A 25,593-nucleotide genomic window follows, 5' to 3' on the forward strand; every position below is an offset into this window, starting at 1 on the left:
AAAGTCTACTACGTGCCAAAATAAAATAATAAAAAAAAAAACAAAAACTAATACAAATAATGTATTAAAGTGTTGGTGTTATTGTTGTTGCTGCTTTTGGACTCGTATCAACAACGTGTTGTGTGTGTAATGAATGAATGTATTGTGGGTATTATGGAATTGTTGGCATTCAAAGACGCAAGCATGTGCAACTAGCACTGCCTACTCGACGAGATATTCAAAATGATAATTGCTGTCGTTTGTGGGAAGGGCTTTTGTTTTCTTATTCTGCTGTGTGCCCCGTGGTGTCAAGAAAGCGAGACAGACAGAAGACGGCAAGTGTGCAGCATTCGGTCATCTCTTTTGCACTTGTGATTACAAACAACCAACAATTCCGGGTTGCGGGGGATATAAAAAAAACCGTTGCTATGGCCGCCATTATTGAATGTATGTTAGAGAGTGAGTAGGTTTGTGAGAGAAACGTATAGAAACAGAAATAATGAAAAGAGTGAAAATGAGAGGGGAACTGGTCGAACGAAGTAGTTTAGTTGTTGTATCTATGAGTTTGTACGTATTTTGGTGGCGGAGGTTGTTTGTATCAGTGTGTGGTTGGATGTGGTGATGTTTTTGAAATGAGTGAATGAGCATTTCGATTCACTCAAACGTGAAAAGGTAGTTAAACGGGTACAACAACAACACGAACAAACAATAGCATGTCAGGCTTTGTTTTGTTTGTTGTTTTTATGGCTTTTTTTTTGTATCTGGAACAAGTTAGCGACGACTGAAGAAGCAGCTCACATAAGCAGTAATCACAAGTGACTTCTGTTAAACTCAAACGGAGTAAATGTCTCAGTATGATAACTGTTGGTTTCGTGTTTGGATCGTGATTGCGCTTCAATGAGATTAAAGAGAAATAATACGGAGAAACAAGAACTGTCTGTTGCAACAATAAACAACAACAAAAATTAATATACATATGTACATTAAAAAACAGGAACAACAAATACAAAATAATAACAAAATAGGTACATAATTGTTTTTAAATCGTATTGAAAGTCAGTGTCACTTCAAGTGAATTCTTTACCCAATAAAAGTGTGTTGAATTTCAAAACGGTAAAATTAATAATGTTGCAAATTATGATTAAAGTTGAAATAAGTGTGCATAAATTCGAATCAAATTGACGAATACTTTGATATTGTTAATTGCTGTAAAAAAAAGGTTTCCATAAAAAGAAATATCTATTCAAGTTGAAATAAAAAAATAATAATAATAATATTTATTATCCTATGTGTATTTAAAAAGGAAAAAAATATTATATCTAGTAGCAAAAAAGAGTTAAATAAATAAAGTTCAACCAAAAAACACAAACAAATAAAAATTGTGCTTTGAATAAAGCGATTAATAAATTGTCATGTTGATTGAACCGGGAATCAATCGAGAATTTGGATCTATTGCACCAGCCAGTTTTAATATACCATCGCACTGGAAAATGGATCCTCCACGAATTCCTACTCTCAATAACCCAACACCCGGTAGCGTCGGACCGATGCCACCATTACACCCCAATGGTAAGTTCAAGTGATTTTTTCATTTAACGTTTCTCCGACGGCATCTCTCAAATACGTTTCACGTACAGAAACAGTTAAATTCCAATACCTTAATCAATGTTTTAAATATGTGAGATTTATGTGTAATTTTACACATAGGTAGTGTGCGGAAAACGGTAGCAAAGTATGAGAGAAAGTAAATTTTTAATAGACAAGAGGTGAATAAAATTTCATTTGGCCAAAGGGCTGCCCACATTTTTGACAATTGAATAGAAATATTTGGCAAACTTAAAATTAATAAAAAAAATATACATACATATGTATGTATGTATTCACAAATATTTCTATAATTTAATTTTTATTAATTTATTAAAATAAAACATATGTATGTATGTTTCCACAAGGTAAAAATCCATTTTAGACCTATTGTTTCTAGGGCAAAGTTGCTTAAAATTCTTCGTAGAATCTATTCTAAACTACGAATTTTTATTATTTTTTTTCATTCATACAAATCGAGCCACCCTAATTTACACGTATTTGAAAACAATTTATTGTCAAAACTTTTTGATATTTAACGACAGCTTAAATCGTTTAGCTTATAAACTGCTGCTTTATATACGGTTTAGTTTATATTTGGTGTTTTATTACTCCATAAAAAATGCTTATTTATATTTATAAATAAAAATTTTGAATAAAAACCAACATTAACATTATAAATGTTTAAACAAAATACATATATACATATGTATGTATATCAGAACTTTTATTTATTTTGGAATACATATGTACATCGTTTCCTTAATATAATCGAAATAAACGAAAATCTGAGATCACAAAAAACACGAGTTAAGGCCTTTCTATATTAAGGTAACGATATGTACATTCATTTTGCGACAATTCATTATATTATTCTTAAAATAACATTAATATAACATTAAATATGTTGCAGATACATAAGTTTTTTAATCAATTCAATTAGGTTAAAACTTGATATATGTATGTATACTGTTCATATAAATCCCATAGAATCTACAAACAATTTGTGTAATGATAAATAAATATCACATTAGACCGTACCTCAAAAATAAAAATCCCCTTACACCCTCTAATATTAAGTATTTCTGCAAGGCAGTTTAAAAAAAATATTTTTATTTATTTTTGCCTTTTTAAATTTTTGGTACAGTCGGATTTTAAAGTATGATATATCAATGTTTATTGTCTCGAGAAGACCAAGGATTTTCTCTAATGGCTATTGACCTTAAATATTCCGTTCTAATATTTATCCAACAGATATCTGTTCCTAGCACCCTAGCCCTAATGTCAGAAAATTAAAGCTCGTAAGAAATTATAAAACTTTAGCCGAAGAAGTAATTCGATAAAAAATTGAATTATAAACAAAAAATTAAAAAAAATATGTTAAAAGAAAATGTTGACTGTATTTTTGGCGGCTCTGTTGCTTAGAAAAAATATGTTGCTTAGAAAAAATTGGTGGCCGCCTTGGAAGATTCTTGTACTACATGAACAAAACGTTCGGTGTTTTGTGAATGGCATGGGTAAACTGTGAAAATAATTAAGTTTAGCAATGAAAAGTATCAAATGAAGTTATTTTCCTTGTGATAACCGTGTAATTCGATTATTTCGTTTGGTCTTGCGTATAGAACTGCAACCATGCGGCTCAGTCCAATTGGTCATATCAACGTATGAGTCCCTCTCGAAGTTTATGAAATGATCAATTTGCGGACCGAACATTTGACGAATGCATCCTGTTGCTTCATTGCGGACGGATAAAATCTTAGCATAGTCATCTGAACGTACTAGAGGATCTTGGTCTATTGTCATTGATAACAAAATATTCTCTGGCTGGAAAAATTAAGCGTTATTTTCGATAAACGGGTAGGCAAAAAGACACCAATTCGTTACATCATACTTATAGATCCGACTGTTCTGCAGGTATTATCGAATTACATTATATTTAATTTAAGATCCGACTGTAAATGCCAATATCGATGAAGGCAATGTTGGCTGCCGTTACGCCTGAAATATTTCAGCTCATTACCGAAATAACTGCAATAATCAGCCTTATATTTTAACTGTTCAGAATCGGTAGCCAACATTGGAAATAAGTAAGAACCTACATATTTTACAGTTTATATTGTAGAATTTAAAGTAATCAAAAAGGGCTACTTGTGGAATATTTCGATTGGTTTAGAAGTTAGCAAAGTGAGCTATGTGTATTAGAGTGTCCCAAATTTTTTTTTTGGGAATTTTGTAACGCATACCCTCTATTTTTTATATATATATAAAACTATAGTTAAATATGAAATTTTGTCTTTCTATCGTGATTACAAGGGAAAAAATGCAATTTTTTCAGATTTTGTAAAAATTTTGCCATTAAATAATTACTTTTGCAATTTAATTTGAAAGAATCGAAATGTGTACGTAATTGTCGTTCTAAAAAGATATAAAACACAAAAATTGGTTAAAAAAATGTTAAAGTTATTAAAAAATCGCCAGGCCATTAACGTGTCTCAGGCCACTAGAACAAGAAATGTAGGAACAAAATTAACAATATTTTGAGAAATATTAAAATAAAAGCTTATTTTTACTTAAAATATATCCATATTTACTTGTATATGAGTTTTTGTCTTCGTAGGACACCGTTATCCTATTCGCAAGTATGATAAAAAAAATATTTTTTTTACCGGGAGTTTCAAAACTCCATTTTCAAATTTTTAAAAATTTTGTTAAACAAATTTCAGAATTTTTTAATCTTCACATTGGGATTTATTAATAACATAATAGGGAATAAAAATATGAAAAAATTATGACAATACCTCTTAAAGTTTTTCCGTACCTGCGATTTAAATTTTGCGATACTCTAACGTAACGTCAATTATCTCTAAACTACCGTTACCGTTATTCTAAAAAAAATAATAAGTTATTCCGTTATTGAGTTTATTGAACTGTAACTGAATTCAAAATAATTGGGATGGATATCTGTTCTTGTAACTTTTAAAATGGGATGGGGAAAGATTGCAACAAAAACCTGTAAACGAATATTTAATTAGGTTAGATGCAAAACTCGTTCGTTACAAACATTAAAATAAATTGAGATAACTATTGATTCTGGCAGTCCTTCTCTATATTGCAGTTTATTTAATTTTTTCAACTGTAGAGTTTTAGTCAAGAATAGAGTATCATCTAAGAATTTAAAACATTCGACTAATTTGGTCCATTTAATCAGCCGCTACATGTTTTTCGTGTTTTTCCAAAATTCGGTTTATGTGTAAAGAGCAAGTTTTTCATTTCACCTACTCAATTTCTAAAATAATAAGGGTACTCATTTAAACGCTTAAGTTTCCCATTTGTTCAATTGTGCAAATTTGCGCGACGTGTTTCATGAACCCACCTTTTCAATTTTGTGCAAGTTTATACATTAAATTTCTCTCTATTTGATACAATTGTCAAATAAAAATAAATTCAACAAAAGCCTTAAAAAATAAATTTTCAAATTGTATAAATTTTAATTTTAAAAATGTTGAATGAAAGTTAAATCTTTGGAACAAACGGTGATAAACATAGTTTGTAAGATTTTATTTATGTTCTAGCTGTTGGTTAATGCTTTCATATACAATGTCTTTTAATACAATCATTCTGTTCTAAAGTTACAAAATTTTCACATGCTCAAAATTTTTATATTTTATTTCTTATTAATAAAAGTAAACAAAAGCAGCTGATTCTTCAAATGCACAATAAATTCAAGTTTGCGAGTCTAAAACTTGAATTTCCATACATTTTTTGACAGTTCATTTGCGAGAGTATAAAAATGCACAGATTGCACAGTTTACGAGGCATATAAGCGTTTACATGAGGACCCTTAATGTTATTTTTAATGTAAACTGTTGTGCATATCTAGTAGGGTATTCAATCGAATAACAGTTAATCGGTTAACCTATTAATTTTTGTCGGTTCAAATAATTTAAAATTTACGTTTTTCAAATAACAAATAATCTCATAAATTTGATTAATCGAAATTTCTTGTTTTTGCACTTTATATAGAAATATAGTTTTAAACAAAAAAAAATTATTTCTTAACTCGTGAACATTCCTTTCTAGCAGTAGTTTTTTGAAGTATAGTACGAACACTGAAACTAAGGAATTTGACCTTTTTTCTAGAATTTTAATTTTGGTAGTCTGTTTTATATTAACCCTCTAACCGGCCAATTTTATTTCGAGGTAAAATAATATACCAGGTTATTGTTTGAAAAAAAAGAAATACTATTTTATAGCAACTAATAATTTCAGTATCTATAATATCATATTTAAGAAAAAAAAGCCCAATACCAAAAATAACCGAAGACGCGGTTTTGAATTTATTGGATTTTTGAAAACTATTTTGTACTAGGCATGTGTGTTTGTGTTTGTGTGAATGTGGTAGTATCTGGATGGCTGAATGGCTGGTTAAACTTAAACTTATTTTGTAGACAAATAACAAGTGTTAAATAATTAAAATGAATTTTTCATAAAAATGCAAGCTGTCAATTAGAAGTTAATTACTGTCGAATACGATCAAAGTATTTCTAAAGATCTGTGTTTATGTTTAATCATTTTTTAAAATAATTTTATTGTAAATAACAATAAAGTTAAATAATACTTAATTTAATTTTTAAATATTTGTACATATGTATTCGTTCTTACATACATATGTACATATTTAGATAATTACCTATTTACGAGTTCCCATATAGGTGAATAATGAGTTACTTGCACAATTGTATTTCTCATTCCTACATTGTCTTAACATATAAAAATATACATGGACTCTGGAAACTTGGCAAAATAATTAATATCAGAATTTTCAAGGACTACTACGCACAATAAAATTTAATTTCTTTTTAACAAAATGTTGAATTTTAACATAATTTTAAAAAATGTGTAAATGATATTTTCTAAAATGACGCTTGTTTATATTTAAATAAATATTTGTTCAAAGGAAATAGAATTGTCGATTTTTTAGTGATGAGGTGCCGTTAATATATACATGCAGTAGCCCAAGATAGTCTACATACAGGAAAAATTATTATGTTACTGTATGTATATGTATGTTAAAATTTCATGGAAGTACCAAGTAAAATTACAATTTTAGCTTAAGTGCATATCATTAAATTAAAACATTCAAATAATCACAAAAAATGTTTCTCCTGGAATGTTTGTTATTATGAACTTAAGATATGTATTTTAGCTTCAGGGAATAGTCAACAGATAAAAAACCATTAACCAACTCACAAATTATTTGTACAATAATTAACACGAATCCTGGTTATGTCTAAGCTAATAGTTATACTGTCGGTTAAAAATATTTTTGTATGAAAACTGTTAGTTTAACTATTAGTTAATACATAATCAGACTTCGTGTTAATGGGGGCTTATCGGAAATATTTTATTAGTCGTATATGTATAAATAAATCTACATATTTCTGTAAAATAATGCAGAATGTTAAGGAGTTTCACAAATTTATTTCATATAAATAGTAAAATTTTGCATATATCTGACCTTTAACCTCGATGCGAGTCCCGAAATCGTTGTCCGATTTGGCTCAAATTTTCAGCACTTAACTTTTATACCTAGTGACACAATATTCCACCCGGCACCCTTTCAAATCTAAAAAAAAAATTGGCTGTCACCCTAATATACATATATGTATGTATATTCGGGTTCCTAATTTCCCGAACTGTTTTCTTTCCCGAAAACCATGAAAGTCTTTTTCGAATAAATTGCTTTTATAATTTTACCAGCATTTTAAAAAGAGTATAAAATAACTATATTTGGTATTACAATGCTGGTTCAACCATTTTAAGGATTTCTAATTTAATAGTGGCATTTGATCGGTATTGTCATAGTCGTGTTTTTAATCGGTATAAGGACTGAAATCGAAAAATTCTTAACAAAAATGAAACCACTAAACTTACACTTTTGATTTTTTTTTTAATTTATTGAAATTATTATTACAATGCCTTAGCTCCAGGCAGTTTGGAGCATTTGCCTCTCTTGGTACAAATACCACATTATTGTTCTTTTACCACTCAAGACCTTTACTACCATAGTGACAGGATGCCAAATCAGGCCAGAAATAAGTGGACACATTAAGAAGTCTTATGATTGGAAGCATTATTTTTGCAAACATTCCGTTTTGGGAAAATTTTCTGCTTTACTTTTCTACAACATTCCCTCGACCAGCAACATAAAAATATTGACCGGAGGCTGTGAAAAATTTTCCATACATACATTTCATCATCCATTATGCAGCAGGTATATTTGTTTATAAAATTTGACTTCAATTTCCGTGCTCTGTATTTGGCCTCTAAATTTTAAGCTGAGTTCCTGTCAGGAACTTTTTGAGCCTTGTATGTTTTTAAACCTGCACTGCCTTTAACTTTAAATACCAAATAGTGTTTTCCTACCGGAAGTGTAGGGATTTCTTTTGAAAATGCTTTCTACCTGAACCAGTTTTTCTATCCATCAACGGACAAGTTCTCCTGCTACTGTTTAATAACATTGGAATCGTTTGAAGGCAGGCCATTGATTTTTTGGCCAACTTTTTGTAGTACGCTCTTTTTTCTGGTCACTCATTTTAATCAGATTAACATCAAATGAATATAATTGACATTAAACATAATAGCTGACATGCTTTACAAAGGTAACTTGATAAAAAAATCAAATAATACTTGGGTTAAACGTTTTAATGAAAAACGTGTGTTAAGAATTTTACGATCTCAGTCCTTAAAATCAATTAATTATGGGTGAATTCCAAAATGCAATGCAGTCATATCTTTATCAAGACAAATCATGCAAACGCGTAGTTAAAATTTAAAAAAAAAATTATCATACTGCCTGTTTTTACTTTTTCATACATTTTGCGATATGAAACATTTTTAAAGTTTACATGGTTGCGTTAAGAATCGCTCGACATACATTTTGGAATTCACCCTATATTATTTAATTAAAACAACTAAGAATTTCTCTGCGTAATTAATTTAGACAGAACATTTTTCAAATCAGATTGTAGATAAATAAAATTAAACCACTATTATTGTTATTAGTTTCTCTAAATATTGTTACGTTTTAACCTTTTTAAAACGTTTGTTTATTTCCTTTAAATAAACCGGATACTTTTGATTGCAAATAAAAGCCGTTTAGTAGTTTGAAAATTGTAACAACTCTTTATTTATTTAAAATGTACAACAACAAAATTGAATAGTCACTCAATGTTTTTTATACACGTTTATCAATTCGCAAAAATACAGACACACTTTATAATGTACACGAATTCACTTGAAAAATACAGCACTCAGTTAATGTTTATTGCAACCTCTGCCACTATTTATAACAATATGAATATCCTTAAAAGTTGTAATGTTAGGCACATAAATAATTCCTCTAAGAACATCAAATTTAAATTTAATTCATTCTTAATGACCGAATTTTACTACTCTGGCTTGAGTTGAGTGAATCAAATTCTGTTATTTCAACCATAATGCTTCTTTGTCAATTGTCTGTAGCTCGAACCGAATTTGTTTTTAAGAAGAGAACTTAAAAACAAATTCCTGAAAATTCCCAACAAACATTTAATGTATTAACCAAACAATATAGTTAGTATTACATATCATTTTCATTTCACAAAATTCTAATTCGATGTGCAATTTTACCAATTGATCAGTTGTCGATTATAATATACACAACTTTTTAAGCTAGTGTATGCTCTCTGTTCGAAATTAAAACATTTGGCTCCGTTAGGATTTAAAGCGCAATTTATATTAAAATTATACCGATCTTCTGAGAGCTTCAGAAAGTTCTGTAATGAGTCAAATATCTATAAAATGTTATACATATGGGTAAAAACTCAATTTTATTTAAATTTGTGTAAATTTTGTTCATGAGTATTTTTCTTAGCACATCAATAGCGTTTTGTATGAACAAAAATAAATACTTCAGCTTGTAAAAGCCGTTGGCATGAGTTATTTTGGTGAGGTTCCCCACAAGTTATTGCGGTTTAAAAATATTAAAAAAAATAATTTCTAAATTTAATATTTTAAGTAAATTTAAGTGAAAACTTAGTAGGATCAGCGAGAACAAACTATTTTTTAACTCAATTACAACAAAGTATTCCCTTTTACGTTAGTTTCAAGACCTAAAATCAAAATATTTAGTCCTCTATTGTATATTATTGCATCATTATTTTAATCGCGATATACACGAATGTTTGAGGAGATGTGCCATTTTTAAAAATGTTTTTTTTTTTTTTAATTTGGGTTCATTAATGGATTTTAGTTTAAATTAAAAAATTATACGGAGATGCTCTTTTATACTATGACATTTTTATTTGTCCTTTAAATCTCAATTTTTTTTTTTTTAAAAAAGCTTACTATTGCATTCAGTTTTGAAAACTTTCACGAAGCATCTTGGTTGTGCCTCAGCAAAATGTGATGGGAAAACGTATCTACCGCTTAGAAACATTTATTTAAATAATTGTTAAACTCTTTCACTTTATTAATTTGACACAACTTTTCCACACTATTTTGTATCAATATTTTGATTAAAAAAAAAATTGGTGGAACAAAAGTTCTAAATTTTCTGAAATTTTCAAGTGATTCTTATAACCCTTAAATGCATGATTTTTTCTTTTATTTTTCTATAAATTATCAAATATTTATTTGATTTTTATTTATTAAGTATATTTCCTATAGCTTTAATTTGATTTATAATTTCTTTAGCTGAGACTTATTGTAATCCATTTGATTTTTCGGAATGAGAATCTGAATTATTCGTCTAAAATTAAGTGGAACTGAAATGTAGACAATTGGCAACAATATGCATTTAAGGGATAATGTTTGCATTTCATAGTTTACCGCTGTCAATACTTTTTGAAATACAAAATAACTCAATTCACGCGATAAACGAGTTTATTATATTCAGTCCTGTGGATTTGCCTTTAGAAAAACTGTATTTTTAAAAAAAAATTAACGCTAAATATAATTTGTTGCGGTGATAAATAATTCCTGAAAGAACCGTAATTTAGTATTTATTGTGTTGTAGTAATATCTAAGAAGCAGGAACTATTAAGTAAAATTCAATACTCTTCTAATGTGAAATGATGATTGAAATGAACTAAATACATACTTAATATATTGCCATTGATTATATTATTATTTTTAATAAAACTATTTTATTACAAATATGAAAATAAGTTAGTACACACACGTACACACCCTAAATAGCGATAATATATATAATCGTTCATTTTATATAAAAAAAAATCTAATATAAATATTAGGGTGGGTTGATTTTTATGACAAAAAGACGTAGCAACTTTGCCCCAGAAATCATACACGCAACTACACTGTGTTTTTTGTAACAATATATTGTTGTCGTACACAAATAATTGTTATTTTAATTCAATTTCAACAATATTTTAGTTATTGTAAACATTTTTATATTCATCGCAATTATAAATTCGAGTATGGTTCACTGAAACATAAATATTGCGCAAATAACTAAATAATGATAAATAGGCAAATATATTACATTACATACAACCATTTAAACTTACAAATATGTGTACTCAAAGTTTACTTTTAATAATATTTTGTTTCCAACATTTCTTCTTCATCTTGGACCAACCGTTACTCAGCAAAGCATCGTATTGGAATTAGGAAAATAGGTTATGGGAGGAAGGAAAGAGGGAGTAGTGTTTGCGTTCATTCAATTTGAACTTTCCGACGTTGAAAATGACAGGAAAGACTTGTTGTTCCAGTGCAGTCCACTGTCCAATCGAACACAAATGGATGTGTTCTTGATGAAAAACGTGTATTACGTAGAAATCTGCGGGTATCATGAACGAGTTCCCTAATTTCTTCAGAACACATTCCATTGTAGTACCGATAGAACAGTGAAACGCAGCCCACATTGCGTCGGTGCTCCTGTGAATTAATAGAGTTGGATATCCTACTGTCACCAATACTCACCTTCGCCATGTCCTGTACGCGGTCGAGAATCACCAGCCCATACATGTGAGTTCTGTTCCATTTTAGAGTAGCAGAAAGAACGGATCCTTGCGGCACCCCTGAATTCATCTTAAACTCGTTTGACGAGATCCCATCTATAACAACTTGTATAATGCGATCTCTGAGAAAGCTCTATATAAATCGAGAGAAGTTATTACCGACACCGCGAGCAACAATAAATTTCAGTGAATTTATCAATAATATTTAAATTAGGAATTTAACATATTAAGGGCCGTTTTCTCATTAGGTGATTATCTTTTTTCCCAACAAAAAACTGCGGATTAAAGAAATTTGGTTTTCTCAATGTCTCATTTGCTTCCATTCTGTCGCAAAGCTAACCCGACCTCATCTACCAATTATTTATTTATCGTACAGATAAATTCAATCAGCTGACTGCTTTTCATAGTTTTTATGTGTTTGTGTTTTTGCAAACGAAATTAAATAGATTTTATAAAAAAAGTTTAATAGAGGAATTAACATTAATCTGATGGAGGATGAACTCGAAGAACATGAGTTCCAAGCGAATGCTGAAAGAGTTTATCATGCCAGGCCTAACTACCTGACAGACATGCAGGATAATGAATTTTTCAAAAGATTCCGGCTGTCGATGGCCACATTAAACAGCTGATTTATGTAAACATGTTGTCAATTGAAGGCAGGGTTCCCAACTTTCGCATCTATTTTCAGAGGTATTGCAAACTGAAAATAATGGTTTTGTCGGTATATTGAGAAAACCTAAATTGTTAGCGGACAGTTTATCGGCCTAATAAATTTATGTCGACATTTAGTAACAGGCAGTTTGTCGATACATTGAGAAAACGGGCCTAAATCAATTATATTATGATTTATTTGTCTCATAATGTGATTACTTCAGAACATATTAAAATATGATCATGTATGACAATGATATTACGACCATATTTGATCATATTATGATAGTTTATGATACTAATAAGTATCATAATATAATTAACATTGAATTGATAACTGAAAGAATGCGTCCATACAAAACGACCAACCCTAATAAATATACATACGTACATAGTACATACATACGTATTGTATATTGTTTGGGGTGGTTAATCAATGAAAGACCCCATAAATATGTAATAATATAAATTTACTTTTGTATGTATTTCGGTATTTATTTAAGTATTCATTATATATTTTCTTTCCTACAATACACGAATAATACACTTTGAATATATTAATTAGTTGATTCATTATTGTTTGTATTTTCAGTGGGTTTAGTCGCTTCTGGACAAATGCCACCAGGAGCTGCATTATTTGCGGGCGGGGCTAATACTCAACCATCACCAACCACTTTGAGTGCCCTGGTATCCCAGCAACGAATACTTGAACTTTCACGTTTCAGTGGCTTGCGGGGATACGATATAGCGCAACATATGCTGACACAACAGGGTGCGGTATCTAAGCTCTTGGGTAAGTTTAAACATAAATTCTGTTAATTATTTATCGCTCAAAATGGTGTGTAAGTACAAATCTACACAAGTACATTCATTCGCTCATTCAGCCAGTCACATGTAAGGGTGAGTAGTCACTAGGGTTGGGATGATTTATTAAATGGAAATCATCTTGAACATTTTCAAAACCTGCATGACTGTGGAATTTAATTTGACAGACATACGGGATTTAACTTAATAAAAACCTAAAATGGTGCAATTTATATAGATTTTTTAGTTCTGTTACAATTGTGTACTTAATTATGGGCAGTATATTGATTCTGACATTCCGTTTGTAATATTTTATATATTCTGGGTGCTTATACAATTTTAAGACGATCTAGCTCTGTCCGTTCGTCTGCTGGCACGATAGGGCCTTGTTTCGGTTTCCACAAACCGAATAATTTCAAAACCGCTGTTTCGGTTTTAAAAAATTAAAAACCGATCGGTTACGGTTTTGTGATAATAGGATAGCTATACAAATTTAATGTTCAAACTTGACGGGTGTTCAATAGGATAAAGGAAAATTGGTTAGCTTTTCTTTTAATGGTAAAGTTGAATAATATGCTTCTCAGTAAACAAATAATCAAGAATAGTATGCTCAATGGTATTAGGATACCAAAAATACTTTTTGAATTTTTTTTATAATATAGAACCTAGAATCAGGAAATTACTTTGAAGTTTCAGTCATGACGGCGCACAGTGGTATAGAATAAAAATCTTTTTCACGCTTAGTCCGATTTAAGTGTTGTCGAGTATAAGTTTTGAATTTTGACCGCTTGGACTCACCAGGGGTACGACCAGGGGTCCCTAAAATAGGACACCTCGGGTATGTTACATTTTTAAAATGATTCTATTTCTTCGTTTGTGTTCCGATTTCATAGAAACTCCGCGTCGAGCACTACAAAAATATATTATATTATTTATGTACAAAAACCTCATAGCTACCTCGTAGCTATCAATTATTTCTTATAGCTTAGGAAATATTCGCATTTGAAAATTTAATTTTCAACATTTTTATCCACCCACCAATATTTTGATAACAGCGGATCCAAATATTTCCCGATTTTCTCCAAATAGAAGATAATTGATTTTTAGTCAAGTAGAAGAGGAATTGTTTAAAAATAATGACTTAGTCCAAAGTTATATGCATTTGAATTTAAAAATGTTAAAAAGACGATTTTTCGCTATTTTTTGGGGAAAAAAGTACTTTTTTTCTTTTTAAGTTATCGCAATAAATTTGTAAGATGATGTATAATAAATTTATACTTTTTGAAAAGCTAACTTTTCATCAAATATTCTAAATGAAAAAAAAATTTAAAATTGTTGATACCGAGAGGACTAGGTCCATTAAAAAACGCCTATTTTTATGTAAAATTCAAATTTAGGCAAAAATTTTCAAATCGCATATTCGATTCCAAAATATAGTAACCGATTTTAGATGGCCCATAATTTCAAAGTTTGTTTTATTGTTCCATTTAAAATAGAAAAATCTACATAACTGTGAAATTTCATTAAAAACTATTCATAAATAAAAATTTAATTTCAATTTGAAAAATTTTTATCTATGCAAAAATTCAATAAAAACCATTTTTTATGATATTTTTCCAAAAAATATTCTAAATCTAAAATTGAGATTTGAGTACAAAACGTTAAAATAAGAAAAAAAAGATAAATCTTAAATTTTTGAGATAGGTTAGAGATTTTAAATCAAATAACAAAGTCAAAACGTTAAAAATAAAGAATAAATTTTATTAGAAAATGTCTTCAGTTCACTAAGAAAATACAAAATAAGAAATAGAAAACGCCTCTAAACTGTGATTATTTATCATTATAAGCCAAATAGCAAATAAGTACAAAACCTGAATTAACAGATTTTAAAAATATTTCATACGAAAGATTTGAGGACGTTTTTTGTGTCTCCTTTAGTATTAGAGAACAATTATTGACTTAAAATAAAAAAAATATACGAATTTAAAGATCACAATTGAAATAAGAAATTTCCCAAATTGAGAATAAATTCCGTAAGTATGGAAAAAGCTATTCTTTGCAAATCATTATCATACGTTTGAGATGAAACATTATAACGATGGTAACAAGTTTACATCCGTAACACTGGCCTTATTTATAAGATTTATGGTTTATTTTAATACATTTTGTACATTTTGTATATCTAATCTTATTTAATAATTCGGCAAGGACATTTATTTGCTGCTGAAAAATTTCGAATATTTGTTCAACTTTCAGAAAGATAATCGAAATCATTCATATAAGTCCCTACTTTCATTATTACCATAAACTTTAGATATTCGTATTTTATGAAGCTGATGACGGATTTGATTCATGTATTAAAATGCTTATGTTCTCTTTTGACTACATATGTAAATTCGTTCATAATGTGAATGTAATTTTTAGATGCACTTTTGGAAATGTTCTGCACCTTTAATTTAATTTTAATAATCTGAAAATGAAACCAGTGAAACCAGAAACCAGAAACCACTTGAAACCAGCCGTTGTCAAAAGTTAGCTAAGCCCATTTGTGCTCATTTTGACAACGGATGTTCTTAGAATTTTAAGTACATCCAGTTCTTGTTCTTATGTTGACAACAATTGTTCTTATTTTGAAAATTCCTTCTTCTTCCTCATAACAACAGTTAAGGCCCAACTATAATATGCATAAGCTAGCTTAAGGTAATGTCAATACCGAACGAAAAGTCTGTCAAATGCTTAAGGAAATTCAAAGAAACTTTTAGGTGGCTATAATGTACTTACGTGCATTCAAAACTATTTAGCCCCATTTGAACATTTATGTGCAACTTGCAATTAAAAAAATACGTATTTCTTATTATTTTATCAAAATATATAAATTTTCTTCATCCTTTTCATTTATTTCTTTATTTTCTTTGTATAAAATAAATAAACAGCTGATTCCGTACGGAATGTGCGACCAGCTTCGCACTTTGCTTAAGCAAATAAAATTCGACGAAACTTGACGAAACTCTCTTAAGTACATTATAGTTTGTCACATACGTTTTATATGTATTCGCACATTTGCTTAAGCTGACTTAAGCTAGTGTATGCATATTATAGTTGGGCCTTTAGTTCTTGGCTTGACAACAGGCCGTTCTTAATTTGTTCTTGATTTGAGAACGCCTTGTTCTAGATTTAAGAACGGATGTTCTTGAAAAATTATGAACGCTTTGTGTCAATTTGATGCAATCCATTTATAATTTTAGAACGCATTTTTTCCCTCTATGTACTATTTTTAATAATATTTATGTTTAGCAACAACTCTTTTCTAAAAAATCGCATAAAATGGTATTTCCACTAAGCAAAGATTTTTATTTATTTCATAAATGTACAGAATAAAAAAGAATTAAACAATTTGATCTGTTTTGATTTATTAATATACCTTGTACAATTAGCAAATCGCTTTTTTAATTTTTAGTCTATTTTGTGATATTTGTGTTCCGATAAATAGATTTTCCTAAACCAATTGCCACTGATTGGAATTCACGATTATAATATTTTTTTTTTTAAAAGTGTTAAGTTTTCTCAAATAAATAGATTTCAAAAGTCCTGAATTGTAGTTGTATTGTGGAAAAATTATTTATTATTTTTAGTGTCAGCTGAAATGCAAAATAACGTAACATCATTTCAAAAATGTTTAAAGTGATGGGCAATAAACTATTGAAGAAAAGTATCTATTATAAACTTAATTTCTAAACTTAATTAATTTCTCCCACAATGACTAAAACATTTCCAAATTAAAATTTAGCTTTTTTATTATTTCTTAACTTATTCATCATTATCTATCAAACTTTGGATATTGGTATATTTGTTGTTGCTTTATTTTGCATTTTAGGTGACGATAAACACATATTTTTCTACAATATATTTATTTAAATTGTATTAAATATGACAATAATCATGTGAACCGTAAATTAACCATATTATGGTTACCACAATCATGTAAATAGTTACTGTCACTATAATATTGTTAAAAAAAACTTGTAACACTATTTAAATGGTTACAGTAACCATGGACAACTATATTTTTTCTCTGCGTGTCGAACCGAACCGCATTAGGGGCTTAGTTTGTCAGAGGGTCTACTATATTTAGATATCAGAATGATTGATGCTGAAATGTCTTTTGGTACATTGTAATAGGTAAATCGTTCGATGTCAAATAAAATTTATTATTTGTAGTTTAACTATAACATTCAACTGAAGGTCATTGAATCAGTAACCTTACGTTTTATAAAACTCTTGCAATAATGATATCTGTTTTAAATTTCACTGAAATATGAGAATGCCAAGGCAGTAAAATTTAATTGTAGGTTTCAATAATTGTAATGTTTTATTGATGGCTATTCTTTACTAAATCATATTCTTTCTGCATTTCCTCTTCCATAACTTTGCTGAAGGAAATTTACTGAATGAGAAAGACATAAATAAATGTTTATCAACATTTTACTAAAGGTTGAAATCTAGAGTCTTACTCTGTATTTAGTATTTCTAAAATTCTTCTTTTTTTTATTTTCTAAGATATTAAAAAAATCAATTCAAATGAGTTTGGATTAAATTTGAATTAAGAAAAATGTAATCATAAGGTTATTTTTTCATTTTATTACGACTTGCCCCGATAGACTAGACCGCCAAAGACTCTGGGTGTATCTGCAGACAAGCTAAATGCTTCGCAGTTTGTGGTCGTTTTTTTTAAAAAAAAAATTCTGAATTTCGTTATCCAGTACTTAATTATCAACCATTACCAAACTACTTCTAAGTAATGCAGATGGTAAGCAGTAGTCATTGTCGTTTAGTTTAATTGCAGGACATTACGAAGTGTTAGCTGGGAGCCAGAGTTTTTGTTTAAAATTCGGACTTTGAAAAATGGGGTCATCCCGGTTACGTTAGGCATTTACAATGCGAGTATGTGACCCTTAATTCAATTGCAACAAAATGTTTGCGTGGATTATATATTAAAGTTACTCACTCCTTACTCATGCCAACTCCATTTAATAATAACAGTGGGTTTTATTTTTAACCAATCATCATTATACATAATTTTGTTTCTTTTTCGGTTTTCTGCTTACAAGAAGTGGCCAATTCGTTTTCTCTCACTCTGTTTTCACTTTACTTAAGTAAATGAATTATCAGAGCGTTGATCGGTTTATGTGAAAAGCCGGAGTGAAATACAAAACAGAAGCAGAAAGCACAATGAAATGCAATGGTCAGAAAAAAATGAAAATTAAACAGAAGAAGGAAACAAGAAATTATCTTGTCTTTTGTACGGAAGTGGCAAAAGTTAAATAAGAAACTTTATGTATTTTAATTGTCAAACATGATAATTTATTTGTGTATATTTAGTTATTCAGTCACACAGCCACACGTACATACGTATACGAGTAGATACATATGTAGATACTGTAACAACTACAAATATTTATGTATATTTTGTACGAAAGGCTGGCAACAAGTATTGGAACAATAAATAAATATTTTACAATATGTACAAAAATATTAAATAGGGTAAGATACCCACTAAACACTTTTAGTCCAATTCGATGAGAATTAGTCTGTACAAGTTGCCGACTTCGTATCAGATGTCGGTACTGAAATTTGTATGAGTGGTTGACAAGAAATTGCAATTCTTTGTCTGGAAAAATTCGTAAATGTTTTCAGACTTGTCGGACAGAATTCTGAACGAGTTCTGAGGTAAATTCCTACGAAAATTCGAAAGGAATTTTAGACACCGAACAAAAGTCAGATAAAACTTCCGATATTCGTACGACATTTCTAATAGACGTCTGATTTGATTTTTGTAAAAATAAACTAAAATTCTGGGCTTAAATTATTTTTTATTTATTAATATTTTAAAAAATAATTATAATGTTGGCTTGTCATAAGATTCAAAACGTTTATATCGATTGCGAGATAATGAAACGCATTGGCAGAGCAAGCGGAACTTGTCCGCCTCCTTCTCGTTGTACCATCACAAGTGTTATTACTATATAAACGTATTTGCTTAAGAAAATATATCAACTTATTATGGTCGGTAATAATACCTTCCATCATCCTTAGCATTCCATTAGACATTTGTTTGCTTATATCGCAATGAATTATTGGGTATTATTGGGCAGAGGGTATATCTGCTTTAATTTTGAATTTATTCTTTATATTTCTATTTGTTGAGTACCTGTACTCTTTGTGACAATGACTAATCTAATATTCCTCTTACATAGTGCCTTTATGCTGGCTTGACTATCAATATAGATTGTGATCTTATATCTAAATATAAGTCTTATTGATTCAGCCACTGCGAATAATTCGGCCTGAAATATGCTGGATGCGTCGTTTAGTCTGGAACTATGAATAATAGTCTGGAACTATGATTCAATACCCTCCAGATTCCGATTACAGTGCTTCCAGTTTTCCCTTGGTACATTGAAATCTCTGTATCCCAACAAATTTGAGTTGTTGTGTAGTCAGTTCTAATGTCGTTATAATGAAAATCGATAATTAACGTTGATTGCCATGTTTCAATAATCTACCATTGTCCATTCTTAAATCGTATTCCTTTATATATAAGTGGAGCTGTTGTATATACAGAATCCAACACATTGCTTCAGTAGCAGTAGATTTTCGTACCCCTGATATGCTCAGCGCAACAACCCTATTCACGCGTTCAATTTGTGAATTATAACTAAATGTGTTCAGTATAGGCCACCAAACAAGTGATACATGTGGCAGGATTGGCGTAACTATGACCTTATATATGCAATAAATCAAACATGGTTTGATCCCCCAAGTTTCATTTCTTTACTATTTCCTTAAGATTCGGTATCCATTTTAATTTATTATCATATATTACTCCCAAGAATTTTGACTCCTTTGATAGCCTCTAGACTTTTCCGGCATTTTTGGATGGTTAAAGGTAGATATTATTTTCCCTGTGAATAGCTGTGTGTTATTACTAAGGAAACGACTAGTGGCTAATTGATTCAGTAATTTGATTGTACAACCCATTCCTCACATCTGCAAGTGTGTTTGGTAAATTTCCACCCATATTAATATCACTATATCATCAGCATATGCAATTACTCCAACTCGTTTGAGTTCTATTAGTATCTGATTTTAGAGTTTTCTATTCTCCATGTCAAGCTATTTCAAAAGTCTAACTGTAAGTAAAGGGTTTATTGTATGGTTGCTAATAAAATAAAAAAAACTAAATGTTTCCTTAGAGAATGTGCACATAATTTTCTTATTATATTGCAGAAAATGTGCAGAAAATTCTGAAACAAAAATTACAGACTATTCTGTCAAGTGTCAGAAGGAAATTGAGCCAAGTCGGTTCCGAAAATTCTGACATCAGATCCGTCGGCAAATAATGTTTACTGGGTGCATATGTACATTCAGTACCTAAGTATGAATGTATGGATCTGAGTTTCTATGCTGCAACATCACACGTTCCATATCAATTTATCATGCTACACTCTGGTGTATTTATTTAAACACAATACAAATATATGTACATACTTACATATGTGTGTATGTATAATGCACAAACGTACTTACTTATTTACTTGTAAATAAATTATTGGTTACTTTGGTTAAGGCGGCGCATTTGTAAGTTTGTTGTTTTTTTCGGTCAAATACGCGCCTGCTGTTTTGTCTTGACTTACGATATTTACGAGTATAAATGTATCTTTTGCAAAAAGAAAAAGAAAGAAAAGCAAGTATAAACATGTAGATAGTTTTGTATACATAAATATGTGTAGATACATGCAGTAGTTATATTATTATCCTCATTATAATCATTCATTCTTCGCTAACTATTGTATTGTTGGGATTTGTGAGTGTGTAAAGAGAAGAGGTAACAAAAAAAACTTGACTACCACCACTCGAAACAATGAATACGGGAGGCACTTTGTGTGCAATTTACTATTGCAACCACGGTGCGACTGCCGGCAGTTCATTAATCAAAATGTTTGCTTTGTTAACTTGGCTGTAATAATACGTGGTATTGGTTGTTGGTAGCATTATTGTGTGAGCATTTGGAGCACAGCACCTTTACAAAAATTTATTGCACAATATCAATAAATAGTTCAGAGAATTGATTACTAATTTCCACAAACATACACATATTCTCACATACATATTTAAACAATTACACAATGCTACACCAAAAATAAACAGGGGTAATTCTGTTTTATTTGGAGTCCGTAGAGTTCAAAAATACTTATAGTTTTACTCGATCAGTTCGTTTATTAGTTTTTTTTTGTTAGAAAATGTAGAGAAATAACGATATTCTTAAAGATGCAAATTAAAAAAATCATAAATTTTGTTGTTTTGAAATTCTTTTATTTTCGAAAATCGCGTTGGCTTTTCTTAAAAGAAACTTAACTGACCGTAATTTTCCAAACGATTTTTGCAATATCTTTTAGACAAAAGAGACAATTTAAAATTAGTTGGACTCCAACAATACAATACAGAATTGCTATATGAGAATCACTGTGTTATTAAAGATTATTAGAGATTACATTCCCTAATGTTAATTAATATTAGATGATATTATGTTAACAGGCGTCGCAGAGAGAGTTGAAATGTAGCAAAAGTGGCGATTAATTCAAAAGCTGAACATTATTTGGCCTAGTCATGTTTGGTATGTGGTAAAAGTGCAATAAATTCTACATCACTAACTGCTAAAATTATTTTGGTCAAATAATTTTTACAAATTTTGCGACCTGTGGCTAAAATTGAAAATTGTGATATTTCGAGAGCTTATATTTTTTGTTAAGTCTTTAAAAAGTAGAAAAGTATTTGGGAACATAAATACATAAATATTTTTTTGTTTAGATAAATGTTTTGCAAATATTTTTTATCTTTTTTTTAAAGTGCTCCATTATTGGGGTTTTTCGATATACAGATTGAGTTTAAAAAGTTCAGGGCAAGATCGGGTAAATTTCATTAAATGATCTTAAAATGTGACATTTCAGCTTATATATCAAAAAAATAAAAAAAATACTGCGGGTTTATAGAGGTACTTTTTTAAAAAAATTTGTACATTTATAAAATTTTGAGAAAAACTAAAATTATATTTTAAATTAAATTTATACTAATATAAATACATATAATAAATTTATTATTTGTTTGTTTTAATAGCTTATTAAGTGTGCTTTAATTTCCATTTTAATTCATTAATATATCGCTTTCCATTCCAAAGTTACAGCATAAATTGTGAACTAAGGTCTTTTTTTCATAAAACCTTAACTTTTTTTCTAGAATGCTGAAAAACTGTAACTGTAGAATCAGAAATTTCTTTTGTATATCGCCCTCTGACATTCTTTTGTTAGATATTTCTTTTTTTTTTTTTGCAGTGTAGGTACATAAATGCCAAAAATAAACTCTTTTCGCTGCCACTTGGCGCGTGGCAATTTAAGAGGATGCTTCTCCTTTTGAATGTTTGATTGCAGGGAGAAATTCGATAAAGTTATTATAAAATGAGTGATGATAATAATCGGTGCGCTCTCAATATTGTAAAATGATTAAGGCTGAAGATTCCTTTTTGTTTTTTATTTTTTTAACTTTTGTTCTCAACTTGCTTGTATTTCTGCTAATCCAATCTTATCAGAAAATTTGTTTTATGGTTTTGTATATTGTTGTTCTTTTTAGGTTCTTTACGACCACCTGGCTTAATTGGAGGCTCCAAGCCAAAAGTCGCAACGCCAACCGTTGTTTCAAAAATTGAACAATATAAACGCGAAAATCCGACAATATTTGCCTGGGAAATACGCGAAAGATTGATATCAGAAGGTAAGTTTCCTCAAATTAGAAATATTTACATACATATGTACGTACGTTTGTAAGTAGTACGTCTGTCTGAACATATGCAAGAAAAGTATGTATGTATTATATTTATGTATGTATGTACATTTGTAGAAACGTAGTGGCAGTTCCCACACTCCAACTTAAAACAAATGCGTACTTTTATAACACAGACTCACACACACTACTCTTTATTTATCGGAGTCTTTAATCTGTTATTTGTTCATTTTGGTTATTGTGATTGATCGCGGTTGATTAGTTGGCATCTTTACTGGCATTTAGACATACATGCATACCTATAGATACGAGTATATGGATTCAAATATGATTATATGTTGTATGTTGTATGTAATGCATTCGTTTGCATTTAAATCTTGCCTACAAATCTTCTGCGGTTTTATTCCATTGATGGGATTAACTAAATGATCGGCTTAACATTTGATAAAGTTTTATGTAGAAGTGGGTTCATATTGTATTGTTTCTTTTAATTAGTTTCTGATGGTTTAATTCTATTCTGGATTTTGCTCCATTCTAAATTTTGCAGGTGTTTGTACAAATGCAACGGCTCCATCAGTATCTTCAATCAATCGCATACTAAGAAATCGTGCTGCCGAGCGAGTCGCAAGTGAATTTGCTCGTACAGCAGCTTATGGTTTGTATCCACCTCATCCATATGCAGGATTTTCCTGGCATCCGGCCGCGGCAGCAGCGGCTGCTGCCTCATCGACGACAGCATCTGCTCATTTCTGGTCGCCTACAATGGGTGGACCTACTTTAACAGCCATGCCACCTGCAAGTCATTCAGCATCAGTTATGAATTCAAACAACTCGAATACGAGTCGCGCAATTTCCCCCAGTTCTGGCAGTCACGATACTCTGGAGTCCCCAGATGATACACGTCATATTGATTCTGATTATCTGGATGATGACGATGAGCCGAAATTTCGGCGCAACCGTACAACGTTTACACCTGAACAATTGGAGGAGTTGGAGAAAGAATTTGATAAGAGTCATTATCCATGCGTAAGCACAAGGGAGCGTTTGTCCAGTCGTACTTCTCTAAGCGAAGCTAGAGTTCAGGTGAGCAGATACATCTTAGTTTATTACAGTAAAAACGAAAACTGATTCGTTGTGACACCGTATTGGAAACAAATATTTGTTTGTTAAAATTTTACAGACACAATCCGATAACTATTTCCATTGTTTAATTGTTTTGTATTTGTTTTATTCTACGTGTAATTTTTGTCAATAGGTTTGGTTTTCAAATAGAAGAGCGAAATGGCGTCGGCACCAACGTATGAATCTTTTGAAGAGACGTTCCAGCCCATCAAACAATTCATCTGGTGCTCACTATTCACAACAATCCCTGGAGACGTGCAGCAATCCCACATCATCATCTCCCACACCAAGTACAAATAGCAATGCCTCGACTTGTCCAAATGATCCTCCAACAAATGCACACCAATCACCACATTCTGCACCATCATCCTCAGACATTGCTCTAACGTCTGTTCACCACACTGGCTCATCAACGCCCACATCAGCTCTGCCCGCTCACATGACAAACATTCATCCGCATCATCATGACTCACAGTCAGCAGCGGCTGCCCTACTCCTCAACCATTATCATCAGCATCAGCAGCTCTCCAAAAACCAAACAGCATCCCCTTCGTCTACGATGCAAATGTCTGCATCATCTTTTGCAGCTTTAGGCAATGAGTCACACCAGCAATTGGCGGCTGCTATTGCCATTAGTTCGTCTTCGGCTACCACATCACCAGGCCTATCAATGGGCGGAGAACACAGTGCATTTCGTTCGTTGGTAAACACGCCGTCGGCGGCCGCATTTGCTTTGGGCTTGGCTCGCCAGTATGCTGTAGCCGCCTCTCTGTCAGCGGCTGATCACGAGAAACAAGCTCGCTTACAACAAAACGCTGACGTCTCAAAGCCCGTATCGGTGAATGGCTCCGATTCCGAAGATGAAGAAATTAATGTGCATGATGATTCAAATGATGCAGATGCAAGTTTTTACTCATCCGCCTCCGGCTCAGAGGCCAATCAACAGGGCAGAGCTCCTATACAGCTGGTCAAACATGAACGTTAACGTGGAGATTGCGACAGTCGAAAGTCGTTCCAATGGTGCTACAATCCCGTTCAAACGCAATTGTTAATGTGCAATCATACGCTTAAACATTGATATTTTTTTTTACCAAAGTTTTGTTAAGACTTGACAAGAGATTTGCACAACTTCTATCTACAGTTGCATGTGCTTCTTGTTACAATGCATCTTAGCGCAATTTCAAATTCCTGTATTCTGCTGTATTGTGAAGACTTGAAAGCACTTTTCTTCTCTTAAGAATCATACCTCAATGTAATGTAATTTCAAACATACATACATACAAATCTTAATAATGAAATATTATCTATACATAACTATATTTAAATAAGTTTAGTCTCATTTTGTTTATATCTGTTCTTCTTGTTAATTTTAATTAAATCCTTAAAACACTAGATGCAATTACACACTCCTCCCTTCCCCCAAACAAATATACAAACACACATACACAAAGTATACTTTAGAATTATTAAATTAAATTATACTATTATATAATTTTAATTAAATTTAACTTTGTCTTACAACTACATACATACATACTTAAATAAATAATCGATTTCTTTCGACAATTAAATAAAGTTTAAAGTACAATACAAA

General features: G+C 30.6%; 1 protein-coding gene across 1 annotated transcript; it reads left to right on the forward strand.

Moving 5' to 3' along the window:
* The first annotated feature begins 1,324 nt into the window (after window positions 1-1,324).
* On the forward strand, window positions 1,325-25,593 carry eyg (eyegone). The gene is made up of 5 exons (XM_065504858.1): window positions 1,325-1,548; window positions 12,832-13,032; window positions 22,728-22,868; window positions 23,425-23,960; window positions 24,133-25,593. The coding sequence occupies exons 1-5, from the start codon at window positions 1,392-1,394 to the stop codon at window positions 24,982-24,984; spliced, it is 1,887 nt and encodes a 628-aa protein (XP_065360930.1). The 5' UTR covers window positions 1,325-1,391; the 3' UTR covers window positions 24,985-25,593.

This window comes from Calliphora vicina, chromosome 3, assembly GCF_958450345.1.
Source record: "Calliphora vicina chromosome 3, idCalVici1.1, whole genome shotgun sequence".
Taxonomy (NCBI): domain Eukaryota; kingdom Metazoa; phylum Arthropoda; class Insecta; order Diptera; family Calliphoridae; genus Calliphora; species Calliphora vicina.

Coding starts and splice junctions, on each gene's coding strand:
- eyg (XM_065504858.1), top strand. CDS start 1,392: ATGTTGATTGAACCGGGAATCAATCGAGAATTTGGATCTATTGCACCA. Junction 22,869..23,424: donor CGAAAGATTGATATCAGAAG/GTAAGTTTCCTC, acceptor TAAATTTTGCAG/GTGTTTGTACAAATGCAACG. Junction 23,961..24,132: donor TAAGCGAAGCTAGAGTTCAG/GTGAGCAGATAC, acceptor TTTTGTCAATAG/GTTTGGTTTTCAAATAGAAG.